The sequence below is a fragment of the Pagrus pagrus genome (genome assembly GCF_965226575.1).
Source record: "Pagrus pagrus genome assembly, chromosome: 9".
Classification (NCBI taxonomy): domain Eukaryota; kingdom Metazoa; phylum Chordata; class Actinopteri; order Spariformes; family Sparidae; genus Pagrus; species Pagrus pagrus.
The window spans coordinates 4028079-4044479 of NC_140193.1; the positions used below are offsets into that span (position 1 = coordinate 4028079).

The 16401-nt window shown below is 42.2% G+C and overlaps 2 protein-coding genes across 2 annotated transcripts; both read left to right on the plus strand.

Annotated features, from left to right (window-relative positions):
* Nucleotides 1-848: 848 nt before the first annotated feature.
* cops8 (COP9 signalosome subunit 8) lies at nt 849-11440 on the plus strand. The gene is made up of 7 exons (XM_084362712.1): nt 849-964; nt 1635-1705; nt 2582-2630; nt 3927-4059; nt 9540-9647; nt 9823-9885; nt 10802-11440. Exons 1-7 carry the CDS (start codon nt 893-895, stop codon nt 10879-10881), a joined length of 576 nt encoding a protein of 191 aa, XP_084218838.1. The 5' UTR covers nt 849-892; the 3' UTR covers nt 10882-11440.
* Nucleotides 5544-7203, plus strand: trim63b (tripartite motif containing 63b). The gene has a single exon (XM_084362781.1). It carries the CDS (start codon nt 5713-5715, stop codon nt 6778-6780), a length of 1068 nt encoding a protein of 355 aa, XP_084218907.1. The 5' UTR covers nt 5544-5712; the 3' UTR covers nt 6781-7203.
* Nucleotides 11441-16401: the final 4961 nt, after the last annotated feature.

Here is a 16401-nt window from a genome sequence, read left to right on the forward strand (position 1 = left end):
AAAGCAACATAGTGCATAAAACACAACACGCTTCAGGATTCAGGTTGGGAAACTGACAACAGGCTGAACTCAACCAAGAATAACTTGTAGAAACTTCTGGGTTTTTCTACACTTGAACATTTTGGCGAGGTTTAACTGTTAATGACATTTTTTTTTCAATCCCTGGGTTATAAATCCTCAAACAGTATAACTCGCCTCGAAGATTAACAGACTTCTTTACTCACTCCTTACTTTTTTGGAGCATCACATGTGTGTATGCCAACACATTAACAGAGTTTAGTAAAGTATCTTTGACAGCTCCTCGAGCTAAAATCACTTCAGGTCCAGACATATAACTTGTTGCAATACTTCTTTATATTTACTGGGTATATTTGGGGTTTGAACTTTCTCTTAGTAACATAACTGAATCAAGTATAGAGTGGGAGTATCTGTAAGAAAATAAAATGACTTGCAAGCGAGTCAATGGTCAGAAATATTCCAATGTTTTCATATCAGGCATTATTTAGTTAATACATTTAGACATTACATGAGCGTGATAATGACAACAAATTACATTTACTATGTATGTTAATGTAGATTTTATTCTTTTAACTTTATCCAGAAGAAATTCAATTTTCCTGTTTCCTGTTTTTCTTTCTTCAGTTTTTAGTGTTTTGTTTAGTTTCTTTTATTTGGTGTTAATCAATGTCTGTTTAATCTTATTTATAATCCAATCAGCTACATTAATTTATTCCTTTACTGTTTTTAATTAAAATATTGTACAGTGGTGGTTAGAGGTGACATCTGTCGTTTGTGCTTCGTCCGCTTGGGGGCAGCACCTCCTCCGACGCGCTGCTCATCTGCTGCTATTACACAGAAGAAGAAGTTTCCGGTGCAACAGCTAGGCATCATCATGCCTACTGCTGTGATTATGGAGGAAAACTATGATAAACTGTTAGAGCAGTGTGAAGCTCAAGAGCTCGAGGTAAGCGTTGAATCGCTCCGTATCATTCAGCCGACAATGATTACTGTCTCCCGGGCTGTCTGTCTCAGAAGGGACGGGTAGAAACATTAGTGTTTCAGACAGTTAGCTAACATTTAGCTAGCTCATGACCAGTTCAGGCTAACATTGTGGCTCAGAAGCTAGCCTGTCTTTTCTCCTCTGACGCTAGTTTAACTTCTGAGCACTGTTAGAATAAGTTATTAGGAGTTAGCTCGTAAATGAGCCAAGAATTGTCTTTATTGCGGCATCTATGTGCTGTTACCGCAGCTATTAGCAGATAGTAGCTAGTTAGCTAAGAGCTGATCGCTCTGTTGGTAAACACAGCTACAGCTAACACCTCTGTGTTGTTTTATCTTGAGTCGTAAAAGCTACAGCTAGTCTTACTGTCTGTCAGTTTACCTTAGGACTGACTGTTAACCTGTACATATATACGTTAGTGGTATTGTAGGGATTATTGCTATTACGTTAGCAGAAGCTAAAGAAAATAATAACACTAGCTAACTGGCAGGCGAAATCAGGACAAGCTCCCATTCATTAGCGAATAATCTTTCAGATATGCAACATGGATTGTTTAGAGGAGCAACGATAGCTTGTGTTTCTTCTTGTTTTTAGCTTTAAACTTTAATGTCACACCTGCATGTGTTTTTAACAGGCTCCAGGGGGCATTGCAACACCTCAAGTCTACGCTCAGCTGCTGTCCCTTTATTTACTTCATAATGACATGTAAGTGAAGTCTGTGTCTGTCTGCAGTGGCTCACAGCTTTTTGTGTTATTTTGGGGGCATAGACTTGTTTTATGGGTATCACATTTTGCAAAATATCCTGCTGCTATCCTTCAAAACAAACAGTTGGGAGGCAGTTTTCTGTGAAGACATCATAGTCCCCTGTGCAATTAATTCATATTTCCATGCAATATTACATTTAATCCACTGTTTATTAGCCTCTAATCTGTGCGATCCTTGTTTCCTACAATCTTACATTCATTGCTGTGCATCACATAAGTACATTCAACTACTGCAACCACTTCACATATTCCCATTATCTGGCTGTAGATGTTCACTAGATGTTTGTTTACTGTGGCTGTTTTTTGGTCTTCCTGTACTGCACTGATCAGGAGTAGCGCTCGTATCTTCGTTGTATTCTGTACAATCATGATAAAGGATTTCTATTCTATCGCACACATGCACAACAACAGCCAAACACAGACGATATACTGAAGTTAAACCTTGATTACCAGTTATAGCTCTAAAAGTCACCTCTTGTAGGTGTTGCAGCTTAAACATACAGTCAGGCTTCATAGTTCATCATAATTCTTCATAATTCATCATAATTCAAATGTCCCTCAAAGCCATAATCCATTTGCCTCCTCTGAAGTGAAATGACATGACCTCCTTCAGTTGCTAGAAATAGTAATACCTTGAGTGGGCGTGTTCCCACAATAGCTGACTGAAATGGATGGCTTTACAAATAATACACTTGGTTTGGTAATGAATACGTGTGTGGCACCTGAAGTCTGTTCAGTTATATCACTGCTAACCCTGCGATCTATTGCTTAACTTCATTATCTGTCTTGTCTAACTTGTTAATGTGGATCCAACAGGAATAATGCCAGGTATCTCTGGAAACGGACCCCCCAAGCAATAAAATCGGTAAGCATGTCCAAGCACATGTAACGTAGTCCCAGTAAAACTATTTCAGTGTAATAAATGTCATGTCCGACCAATGCTTGCTATTTTTTTTGCCTAATTCCAAGTTGGTAATTACAATGTGAAGCCTCGTCCTTTTTCTAAACTGATGTAATTGATATATCTCAGTAAATAATATAAGTCTGATGAGTCTGAAGTCGGGCTGCAGAACATTTGCAACAACTTACATATAAAACACATATTTGGAGTTTTCTACAATATATTTTGCAGCATGGCTTTCAAGTGTACAATAAGAAATATAATAATAATATTCATAATAATAAAAGTGTAAGAAACTGAAAGTTTCTTTCCCCCTTATTCCTACAAGGAGACACAAAGAGGCGGCTCAGTTTACTTGTGGTGGAACCGCCCACTTTATAAATAGACGCCAGGACGAGGACGTCCTCCTCTCTGACTCCAAAAACCTTCACCTCCTTCACCTTCAACAATATTATGATGAAGAACATGTTTGGCTAATCAAAATATTCATGTGCAAATACTTAACATGATTTAAAGCCCCAGGTCCTTAAATTGTCTTATATTCTATAAATATTAGGCCTCGAATGTCATTAAATGATCTTTAGATTTGATTTTTGAGCTCTTAAATGTCTTTTTGTCAAAATAAGTCAAGCTCCTCTGTCCTCAGAGTCCAAATATCTGGTGTTACAAATGATTAAAGCTTCCTCTGAACTTAATACTGTCTTTTTTACTTTATACTTTAACTGTATAATAACAGTATCTCGATACAAAACCTTGGATGAAATGTGAAACGTTTCAAGAAACTGAAAGTCCAGTTGCAGATGGTTTAGCACGTAGAATAACCATGACCTTCATCAACATGGCAATCAACGTTCACATCGTTCTCTGGATAAATTAACTGAACGATTGATTGCGACTCTTGTTTCCTGGTGGTTTGTGGCTCCAGTCGAACCCTTAAATCCATAACAGATTGACACTTTATAAATAGAGGCCTGGATAAAGACTTCACTCCTCTTTGTCCCTAAACACCCTCAGATCTGGATTAATGATTAATAATAATCAGATCATAACTCCTTGTCAGATGAGAAAAAGCCTCATCTACGTAAACATTAAATGATTTGGTGTTTTAAAACGCACAGTACAGTTAAAAAATGTAAACACTGTGTTCAGTATCTTAAGTATTTGGGTGTGACTGCTCTTTATAGTAGCATTGAAACCACCGCCTCATCAAGTGTAGCGTGCTGAAAGTTTTTGAGATGCTTCTCCACTTCTTGTGTTCAGGCGAACCCTGAATTAACAGCTATTTGGGCTGTCGGCCAGCGCATTTGGCAGCGAGACTTTCCAGGGATCTACACGGCCATCGCAGCTTTCCAGTGGTCAGAGAATATCCTTCCGGTCATGGAGGCCCTTCGAGGTAACAACAACAACAGTCACGTCTAATCCCACATTTCACTCTGATTACTTTACATAGATTATGAAAACACTTCTAGATAATATTTACACGCCTTGCACATTTGGCTTCAGGCAAACTGTTGCAAAATGTCCTGCAGGGATTTAAATATTTACATTTCGTCTGCATGATGTGGAGTCAGAATCAGCAGGGGGCACCAGCTGAACACGGTTATAGCTATGATGCAACTCAGCAGCCACGGGGGGAATAACATGTTGGAAAATTAAGGTGCTGAATTTAACTGTGTTTAAGACCTTTTCATTCCCAACACTGTCACATGCAGGTGTCATGATACAACACAACACTTTGACTGAGACATCAGTTTACATACTCAGACACACTGATAATCTTGTAGCTTAATATTTGAATGTTTGTGTTGTGACTTGATTTCACACGTCACCTTTTACATCAAACGTCCCGGTGTGAAACTATTTCCCTAATGCTCACAATCGTTGGACATCAGAATCATGTGCTGGTTCACTTGTGTAACGGTTTAAGAATAGCTTCTACCTCATGTTTACTTGGTGTTTATCTGCCGTGGGTGCTGACGTACAGTTATGTCATGAGACGCTTGAGCGTGACCATTTCTTCATGGACTGTGTGGAAAGATCCAGTGTGCTTCAATCTGAATGGAAACATTTCTCTTTCAAAAAGTGTTTTAAAGGCAGTTTAGGCAGCAAAACTTCCCACATAAAGATTGTTTATATAATTAAGTTCTTATTAATGTTGAGTTTGGTATTTACGTTATTTGTGCTAAAATAACATTTTGCAATATATAAAAAAAGTCGTATCACAAACGCCCAGCAAGTCCCAGCTGCTTACTGGCCATGAACTTACAATAAGCATCAGGCTGTAAGATGAGAGAAATAACAACAGATACACATTACAAATGATTAGAGCCCAAGTGATTATCTTAAAATGTCAGAAAGACCCAACGTACATTTATAAATGAACAAAGAAAAGCAAGAAAATGTTCAGAATTGAGAAACAAAGAGCGTTTGGTAGTTTTTCCTAAAAAAAAGAATGACTTAAATTCTATGGGATCGTTCAATAAAGACGTAATAAATCATCAAAACTGTAAATTTTCTGTTGATTAATATCATTGATTGAAGTTTTCTGTAGTCAACAAAATAGCTTTCTAGGTAAATGGCCACAAATCACAGGAGATAACAGTCAAAACAGCACACGAGGATGTTGACACTGACTTGTTTACCAATGAGACGGAGCTCCGTCTCCTCTGAGACAGTCACATGGACCCTGGTTGTCTCTGCTCTGCCCACCTTTCTATCACTGCAAGAGGGTAAACAGTGCCCACTGGGACATGTGACACATGCAGCACTGGGTAGGTGGGGGCCATTTCTTTGAAAAGATCCCAAGGCACCAAGCAGGCAGGAATGTGCGCTCTGGTCGGTGGGAAGGATCGGGTGTCACCAGCTGTGAGGGGCTGGTATAAAGGACAGAGCTGCTCTCAACCAGAATAGATATCAGCATTTCACCAGCAACCGCACACACTGAGGATAAGTTAAGGTTCAGGCCTTTTAGAAACCAGCTTTTAGTTTTCTTTTGTGAAATATTAGGACATTTACTGGTCTAATAGTAGACAAATACTTTTGCATTATGGACGTCCAGAGGACAGGATCTATAGTTCGGCCCCCGAGCCCCATGGATAGCCTGGAGAAGCAGCTGAGCTGCCCCATCTGCCTGGAAATGTTCACCAAACCTGTGGTCATCCTGCCCTGCCAGCACAACCTGTGCCGTAGCTGTGCCAGTGACCTCTACGACTCGCGCAACCCATACCGCTTCTCTGGTGGCGTCTTTCGCTGTCCTACCTGCCGGTTTGAGGTCGTGCTCGACCGCCATGGTGTGCATGGGCTCCAGCGAAACCTGCTGGTAGAAAATATCATCGACATCTACAAGCAGCAGCAGGAAGGCAGCGGCAGTGGAAGCCCAGAAACCACCCTGAAGCCTAAAGAATGCAAAGAACCCATGTGCCAAGAACACGAGGATGAGAAAATCAACATCTACTGTGTGACCTGCCAGGTACCCACCTGCTCTATGTGCAAAGTGTTTGGCCAGCATAAGGACTGTGAGGTGGCACCTTTAGAAAGTGTTTACCAGGCTCAGAAAGGTGAACTGAGTAATGCTATTGATACCCTGGTGGCTAGCAATGGTCGCCTGCAGGCCCTGCTCAACCAGATGGAGGATGCCTGCCGTGCCGTGCAGGACAACGCTCAACGTGCTAAACAAGGGCTAGCTGAACGCTTTGACCTGTTATATGCCGTCCTGGAGGAGCGCAAGACCATTCTGCTGGAGCAGGTCGGTAAAGAGCAAGATGAAAAGGTGGCAGCTCTGCGGGCGCTGGCCCAGCGTTACGGTGAACGACTGCAGACGAGTACAGAGCTCACAGACACGGCTGTGAGGGCGTTGGAGCAGGGCGGCGCCGCTGAGTTCCTGTTAGCCTCCAAGGGCCTTATCACGCAGACCAAAGATGCAGCTAAAGGCTCACTGGGGGAAGAGAGGCCAGAGCCCGGCTTCGAGAAGATGGACCACTTCACTCTGTCAACAGAGCACGTTGAAACGGTCCTGTCAAAAATGGACTTTGGAGCGGTCGATGATGATGAGTTTGAGGATGCAGAAGGGGAGGAGGAGGAAGAGGAGGAGGAGGAGGAGGAGGAGGAGGAATAATGAAAAGTGGTTACGGACTTGTAGGAATTTATCTAATGTGTGCTTTTGAAGGTTTTTGACACAAGTGTTCATGGCGGGGACTGATGTTGAAAGAAATGTAAGGTTACGGTGGTTGTGGGCTGAAATGGCTTGCCCTTACTTTCAGTGCAATATTTAAATTCAATGTCGTATTCGTACTTTTTCGTAACTTGTTTTTATACTTTTGTACTTGTAAGCCATTTGAATGGAAAATGGGTTTAGATAAATGTAAATACAGAATGTCTGAGGGTTGATTACATGTCATTTTCCTCAAATGTAGCTTATAGAAATGTTTTTTCTCACATTGTCTAAGGTTTTGTTGAATTGGCGATCAGCTGATCTACCTGTAATCACCAAGTCTGTCTTTATTGGAACGTGGAATAAAGCTGCATGAAGTTAAACATCCATTTGCTTTATTGCTAAACAAAGAAAGAAAACATATGAAGATCTGATGTTATCTTGGTCGTATGGAGTTTCTTTGGAGGGTTTCCATAAAAAATGTTCCCCAGTCTGTTGCTGCTCTTACTTGGCAATAGACTGTACTTAAAAATAAAAGCCCTTGCCATGTCCTGTCTGCTTTGCCTTTGCCGGTGAAAAGTGGGGGCTATTTTTAAGAGGTGAGAGGGTGAGAGATGATAGCAGCCCTGGAATAGACCGTCAGGAAAGGACAGGCCAGGTCCTGTTTCTCCTCCATAAAAACTCCCGTCCTCCCACTCATGGATGTCTTGCTCAGCAGCTCCAACCCAACTGCACGGTGTCAGAAGGGCAAACTAAGAAAGGCCGGTCCAGTTGCCACACGAGTCATCTCCAAACGGTCAAGAGGCCAGTGGTAAAAATACCCGACTGCCTGGTGGGGGGGGGCGGGTTACAAAAAGCCCCTTGAGGTGACCTGCTTGTCTGTGTTGGGAACATTTGCTCAGAGACCTCATTTCGTTTCTAATGTGAAGCCAGTCCAGGTGCAGAGAAGTTGTTCCAACTCAAGAAGCAGTTTTATGAAGTGTGATTAATGCTTCGCGTTTAACAGATGGGACTTTTCTACTGACTAGAGAGGGAAAACAACCTCTCTAGTTATGTATCAGCGGCGTGACACCGCAATGACAAAACAATTGTATTTCATCCACATTTCTCTGTAACGACGCCATTAAAGAAGTCTGCTTTAATCATCACAGCGCTTAAAGAACAACTTAATTACTCTACAATCATAACTTTGATTAAAACCAGACCAAAATAAAAGTTAAGTACCTTCAAACACAATTCATACATAAACACAGCTTGATTTAGTTTCCAGGTTAATATTTCTGGTCCTTTTTTCCTCCTTTGAGACGAGTACAATAACAGGGAGAACAGGAAGCTCCTTGGACGGCCGAATGGGAAAGTGCTCTTGACAAATCTCCGGCCTTCCCCTCACAGCTGTCTTTTCTCATCCCACTTGTTATTGTTACCGCCGCAACAGACCGGGGGCCGACTGTTGGTACACATGAACCGTTGCTAGGCTATAAAACACGAAAGGCCACAACCCCCGAGGCTTTTACGTGATAGCCACAGGAGCAGCGGCAGATACGTGCCGGTGTACGTGGATCCATGCTGTAGTGAAGGCCCTGTCACTAAAGTTATCTCCACAGACTGCGGCACCATGTCAGGTCAGCCACGATAAATAGGCTCAGTCGGTGCCCGCTGATAAAGACCTGAGTGGTTTGTTGTGTAAGCGTCGCACAGCGTCCATGATTCATTAAACAAGATCTATTATTAATTATGGAGAAACAATCACAATCAAATCAAGAAGTTTTTAACAAAATGCACCATTTGATTCAGAACACATCCAGATGCTAACAGGCAGACAAACCAGATGTTAATTCACAGTAGCTTCATTTTATTTAAATCCCAAAACCAACTTCTGTGAGATGTTAAGTTGCTCGTGATCGTGTGCTTTTCTTAGGGAGTGACTTCATAAACTCAAAGACACAGAGTTACCAACCTTAAAGAAAAGTTCATCCAATAATGAAAAATACAGTCATTATCTCCCCATTTCCTCTCCTCGTGGCTGGTCCTGGTTAGTCCAAGTCTCTGGAAGACCTGAGATCCCAGATTGATTTGAAAGGACATTGTTTGCACACTTTTTCAAGCCGAAGCTCAACTGTAACTGCTGAGGAGGATGTGAGGATGTTAATAAAGTCTCTTCAAATCAATTTGGGATCTTGGGTCTTCCGGAGACTTGGACGAGCTGGATGGAGCCATTTCATGGGGTTTATTTTAATGTTGTAGAACAAGTCCCCAGATAATACTTCAGTTGAGTCCTTTGTGCTACATTTACAGAAAAAAAACAACAACCTATCTTATAAAATGGAGTGCTGATGATGAATTGTTGAGAATGCAACAACCTTGTTATGTTGTGAAGCTCCAGAAATGTTTTGTGGACTGAGTTTTCCTTTAAGATGCCGACCTCAAGCTTTTATTTGACATTTTCCCAAATCACCTGTGACCTTTAAGAATCATGGCGGAGTAAAACAGCCCCTGTCACTGTTGATTAACTGTCATTCACTGTTTACAACCTCCAGCGCTGTCACTAATTGGCAGCTTTGTTTACAAGAAACTTAACTCTTCAATTCCTTGTTAAACTGAGCTGCTGCTGCCGTGTACTGTACGCACTTTAAATAGAAGCAGACCACAGCTGTAGCATGTGCTGTATGTGCTCCACATGTACCTATCTGATATCAATATCACTGTTTATGTGTCCTTTACAGAGAGCACACGACAAAGGGCGTACAGCCTCGTGGCCCAGGCGTACACTTCCATCGGAGCAGAAGACTTCGCTGCCTTTGTGGGATACACTGTGGAAGAGGCAGTAAAAGGTGAGACTGAATGTGACACAACCTCAACCAGGGAATGAATTTCTAGTAAAATAACAGCTGTAGTATTGCCGTATTTCCAAAGGGGTGTAATGAGGTTAATTTTTATTACATAACTTTTTAAAATCTTTGCTGACGAGGGTATTTTCTTCTCCTTTCCCACCTTCTTTGCCCAAAGGTGTGGTGAGCCAGGGCTGGCAGGCCGACCCTGCTACCAGGATGGTGATGCCCAAAAAGCCAGGTAGGTGGCAGTGTTGCTCTTTGAAATTTGGACCTATCATCAACCCGCTCATTCTGTTTCTCTTCATGAGCAACTCTGCACCCACTGTCCTCATACTCTTCCTCCTAGATATATGACACACATAAAAATGTTGAGAGCAGGGATTTAAGAGTGATTTTAATCTCGATGAAAGATGGATGACATTTTTGTTTTTCCTAGAATCTCTTGAACGTTTTGATTTGCTTAAATCACTCTTATCGAGTCGCCATAATTCTAAAACTTGCCTCCATCTGTTCCTCCTCTTCTCCAGTGCTCCCTTATTTCGTCAGTTTTTTTTTTATCACATCATCACGTCCTCAAGCCCAGAGAGTCCTGCATTGATCCATCTCATTAGAGAAACCTACAGATTAATGTAGCGCTGAAGGAGGCCGCGGTCCGACCTCCTCTCTGTAATCATCGGACGTTGCTGCTGGAGCATCTGCTGCACACATGTCCTGCACAACACGCTAACCCACTCACCAACAATCCTCACGTGTCGGCTTTTTTTTCCCCCTTCTTCCACACCACCGCAGAGACTTAATAGTGCCTGGTAATTTTGGTTAAAGAGTTGATCTCACACAGGAAATCATTCTGGTTGGGTTAAAATGTGAAGTGTTGCAATGATCTCCAGGCTGAATGTCTCACATGTGTCATGGGGAGACTCTGTAGGTAGTGTTGTTAAACAGATCAGGGGTGGGGGGGGAGGCGGGGAGGCGGTGAGGTCACTTGAAACCAGCGACCTGCTGAGTCTCTCTGAGCTGAGACACGTGGGCTGTGGCCACCGAGCTGAAGCCGGGGAGATGTAAGAAGATCGATAGCACTTGGCACAACGAGGAATCCCCGTCTGACTCAACTTCTCCTCTGTTTCTTTCTCCCCTCGCTCTCACTCTCTCAACAGATCCTCCCCCCGTCTCATTGGTTCCAAATGAGCAGCAGTTGGCCAGACTCACTGACTACGTGGCTTTCCTCGAGAACTGATAACCCTCCACAACCACTGCCACCCCTTTTTTTTTTTTTTTCGCTTGCTTGGTACAGAGGGGGGGAACACAAGTTCGGATAGACTCTTCCTCCTTCCTGCAAAAGACCCACTCCCTGATAGAGACGTACCAAAAACACACCCATCATCTTGCATGAAAGCTGCAAGCTCTCCTCCAACACGTGCATATTTATGTTCAATGACTAATATAAAGCTTCCCCTGTTCATTCATTGGTTATCTTTCAGACACACTGTTGTATTATATTATTGTTTTGTTCTCTTGGTCTCATTATGGGTCTGATTTTGAAGGAGGTATTACAGGAATTATGTTTCCCATCACTGACAGTATGTTTTTATCAACCTAACAAACCCGCCACTCACTATAGAAATACAGACTAGTATGTAGAGCACGTCCATGTGTTTCAGCACTTAAAAGGTTGTCTTGAAACTCATTTGTCAGGTAATAGAAGTCTTGGCGTGCATGCATCAACGTGTGGATTTCAGACCTCATGTTTTGAAGTTTATGTTTTGACTGGTGAATAAATATTTTGCTGTTTCTAATTCAGTTTTATTTCTTTTATTCAAGAGTGTCTTCACAGGGAAAGCTGCGCTCAATCAAGGATGAATAATAATGTTTTGCCTCCGGGGCTTAACAGCATCACATTTGTCTCACATGAGAATTAAAATAGTGTCTGGACCCCATTACCTGCGTGGCACACACACGCATGAGTCGGTCCACACGGACGGCATTTCTGCTGCGGTACCAGCCCAGTCTTTCTTCTTCTAGTGATGATCTGTGACATATTCTACAGATATAAGCATTGAAAGCTTAGTGAAGCACTGGTATGCCGTTGATAACTCGCCACACATCTTTTTTCAGGTCTATTATTGCGCCTGTGACTCCAGATCTCTAGCTGATCAGCTGCAGCAGGCCTCATGCAGGCTGTGTGGCTCTGCCCTGTTAACATTGTTGCAGAAATGATAAACAAGAGGATCAGCAATGCACACGCACCAGTCATGCAGCAAATGGGGCCTGGGCTTAACATTTCAACTTTGAGAAACATGTGCAGGGTGAGAGAGGAGCACATGCCGGCCGGGCTGTACCTGGAAAAAGTTGTTAAGCTGGTGACGTGTCGTCAGCAACGTGTCTCGGTGTGATCGGCCACTAGGTCGTCTCTTTATATAGTCTGGCATCAACAAGTCATATACATGGGAAAGAACAATGATTGAATGTAACTAAATACATTTACTACAGTACTGTACATTATACGTTTATTCGAGTACTTGAGTGACTAGTTATTTTGTAGGTTTCATGCTGCATCAGAGCCAAAGTAGCACATTTTAAGATTATTTGGATCAAAGAATAACTAATTACTATCAAAAGTAATTTTCTGAGGTTTTTATGTATAAAAAGTACAAGTGAAACTAACATAGCACAAAAAGTAAGGAAATTTGTGTTTGGTAGATTATTTCTTGGTTGTAACGATGCTTCTTGGCAATAAATCTTATACCGTTGGAAAGCCTGTTTATTCCCCTTTTAAATGGTGCCACATTTGTAAGGAACATGCATTTGTGGGATGAGCAGCAGAGCTGAGTATGTGGGTTGCGCCCATGAAAAAAATGCCAAATCTTCTCTGCCAAACATCTCATTCTGCTGTAGACTCCTGTTTGGTGGATTGGATGATTGACGTCTGAAGAAACGAGACATACTGGCAATTAAAGAATGTATTAATTTAACAAACAGGAGCCTCAGTGGCGTGTGGAGGAACCATACACAGCCACAACAGCCTGGCACCTCCTCCTCATGCTGGTCACCAGCCTGGTCACACACTGAGCTTGTTTCTCAGAGACTACCTCCAGAATTTGGGAGTGGAGAGGATGTAATGGCCTGCCAGCAGTCCTGACCTCAACCCCCATTGACCACTTGTGGGATCAGCTTGGGCGTGCTGTTCGTGCCAGAGTGACTTACACAACCACGTTGGCTGACTTGCGACAAATGCTGGTGAAAGAATGGGATGCCATCCCACAGCAGTGTGTGAGCAGCCACATTAGACAGTGAGGCAGCACAAAAGCTAATTATGAGACTCTGAGCCGTTAAGGTTCGCTCACATGTTCACCTCAGACGCTTTGGATAGTCACAGGAGTTGCAGTTACAACAAACTTTAAGTCCTGGAGCTTTTACGCAGAGATTTGAAATTGCTTCATGCTATATTGCTGTAATTAACATCATAAAGAAGTGGTGGACATTTTATTTTGTAAAGGCGTGTCTGGCTGCCATCTGTACATCAATGCTACAAAATAAAAGTCTGGTGGTAATTGTTTTTTTTTTTCTTTTTTCTGTCCCGACTGCATCCTGTTAAGAAGAGGAATGTGAAGCACACACTGCTTGTTTACTTTGTAGTTATCTGATCTGCAGTGTCGCTCGACATTTGATGTGATTTAGTGTGAAACCGCGTCCATCAGGCCCATTCCCTGCGTGTTTGTAGAGGCGAGGAACTCATTTATTTCCTGACACGGTTTGCTTTGTTATGAAAATGACACATTGGAGACGACTGCACACATGAAAGATCAACATTCAGTTTGTATTTGCTGTGTTCGCTCTTCTTTGCTCTCCTTGTTAAATCTATTTCAGTGGCAATCGAAGCCTCATCTTCAGATATGAAAATGGAAATCTTTATTTCTGAAACGCATCGTGCTGGTTCAGATTTCCCTCTCCTATATATAGACATGATACAGTATATGTGTTTGTGCATTTGCTGTATCAACACGTGTTGACTCGTCCAGGCATGTGTTGAAGCAGCACTGGCCTGCTGACAGACGGCACACAGCGAGCCAGGATCAGTCAGCACGAGTGTGAGGAGGTAACTGATCCGGATCCCTCTGCTGTCTGTGGTGCTGCTGACCTCCACTCTGTCACAACACCACTGACTGTGGATACAGCAGCACATCTACATACATACATACATATATATATATATCTGACTGATGCAAGGTCTGAGCTGGAGCTGCAAAGCCAGAGGTACATCAGTGCAGGAAATAGATTTGATTTTAGCTTTATTGATAAGGACAGACTAAATGCATTGCTGCTGTGAGAGTCTGTCCATGTTTATGAAAAGGTGTTATGAGTCTGCAAAACTTCAACAAGCAATGTTTGACCGGTCAGCTCAGTTGGTTAGAGTGAGGTGCTAATGCAAAGGTCGCGGGTTCAACCAGGCCAAAGTTATTATACCCTGAGGGCAGGAAGGTGTTTCACTGGTGGAGGGTTGTCGTCTTCTGACCCCGTGTGGAAGATTCCTCCAGCAAGTTACTGATGGAGGAGAGCAGAACACATATAGATGCTAACATGATGGATTATAAATCATAGACTGAATCCCAGTGTTTGTTTTCAATTAATAAAACCCATACATTACCTTAAGTAGAATCTAATTTTCTTTTTTAAAGATGCTATTTCAAAGCATCATGACAAAAATCTCACTTGCAATCAAGAATTAATTTTGATTTCTCTCATTCTCTCTGTTAAGTGATAAAATAATTCCTCAGCGCTTCAAATGCAAACTGAACTTTTTACACTGACGACGTTCATACACACACAAACTCCTGTTTAGCATAAAACTCTGGACATCTTCAAGGAAACCAATAAATACAACAAGCTCATTTGAAATCTCTGATCTTGTAGTTCATGTGGGTATAAATCAGTCTTTACAGAACGATGTTGGTGCTCTTTAAATGCTTTCAGATCATTAATACTGAGTAACTTGATGCTTGTGGATAACCAGCGCAGTTTTACAGGTTTGTATGATATATACAATATGTCAGGGCTGTGTTGTGAAGCAGCTGGGGGAACGCTTTGAAGCGAGGACACGAGGTCAGACTGCTGCATTTTTACTGCTGCGGGTCCAGCAGCAACTTTAATAGTCACGTGTTGGTTCATTCGAGGCCGGTGAGTCTTTAGACTTCTTAAAATCGTGATCTCTTCTTCTGATGTATGCAGGAGCTGTACGCCAGCCTGAAGGTAAACGGCAGCAAATACCATCTCTCGTAGAGGCTGAAGGTTGTGTAGAGGTCAATACCTCTGTCGGACAGAGTGCTGAGCTCTGGTGTGATTTTTCATTTTCACAGGTCGCTGCTGTTTGTGCCAGATGTTCTGTAATTAATGCAGCGCAGCCTCTGATGCAAAAGCAGTCTCATCTTTGCTGAGTTTCTCACAGCTCACCATGAAAGTCTCAGTCCTTCACATGTTTCCACTCCGATGTGCTGCCTTTCAAGTGGCTGAGAACACTGTTTTGCATTATTTCTACAATTACTTTTGTTTGCACTGAGCCTCCAGACAGACAGCAGATTTTCAGAGACAATTAACATGAAGACAAGAAGAAACGGAGAAGCAGAGGAGGGAAGTTTGGACATCTTTTCTTCTTCATGTCTCTTCTTCTCTCTATTTTTGAGGTATGTTTGAGTAAAACAAAACAAAACTCCTGGGATCTCAGTGACTGAGTCAATGTCCTGTGCGCAGATGCTCTCAGGGACCCGGGGGCTCTTCTTCATGAGGTAATGTTTTCCAGGGGTCAGAGGTGACTTCTGCCTCGCCTCATACATGCCACTGACATGATGTTACAGAGGACTGTGAGGGTGGTGCATGTACAGTTAAGCTAAGGCATTTTGTTTTTCACCCCCACCCCCCGACAACATTGTCTTTTCTATTTACAGGAAGTAAAGTAAGCTGTTTGCACTGTATTTTAGCCTACATTTGTTTACATTGGTAACTGTTAAAGGAAAAGTTCACCCAGAATTGTGCTCAGGAACACCCAGGAACAACTCAGCCAAAAATAAAAAATTCAGTCAACTCTCCCCTCCCATGCCGATGGAAGGTCAGGTGAAGTTGTATGGTCCACAAAACATTTTTGAAGCTTCACAGCAAAACAGCCTTAAAGCATCCTCCCAAACAACTGATGGAGACTTAAGTTAAATACATGGGGTAACGGGTTTAAATAACATCTTTTTGAATCAGTTTTGAATCTCGGGGCTTCTGGAGACTTGGATTATTTCAGATGAGCTGTATGAAGCTCTGTTCATCTATGTTTAAATCAAGTCTCCAGCTACTGGTGATGAATGCTGCAACACTGTTTTGCTTTGAAGCTCCAGAAATGTTTTGTGGACTATAAAACTTCACCTGACTTTGACTGAGTAGATAATGACTGAATTTTCATTTTTTTGTTGAACTGTTCCTTTAAAAGTATGCCAAATTACCTACTTGTAGCTCCTGTTTGTACTGTACCCATGTATGGAGAGATAACTATCACTGGATTACTGTGATACTGACGAAAACCTAAAAATGTGATGATTTAAAGCAGGTTCTGGAGGTTCTGGAGGTTCTGGCGTTCTGAGGAGGAGGAGGTATCTTCTGAGCAGATTTACGGCTTCACATCTGCGTGCTCTGATTATGTTTTTGACTTATGATTCAGAGAAGTTGTATGAATTTTCCGGTAAACTGCAGCAACTGGACAGTAGGCGTTTTAAAAAATATC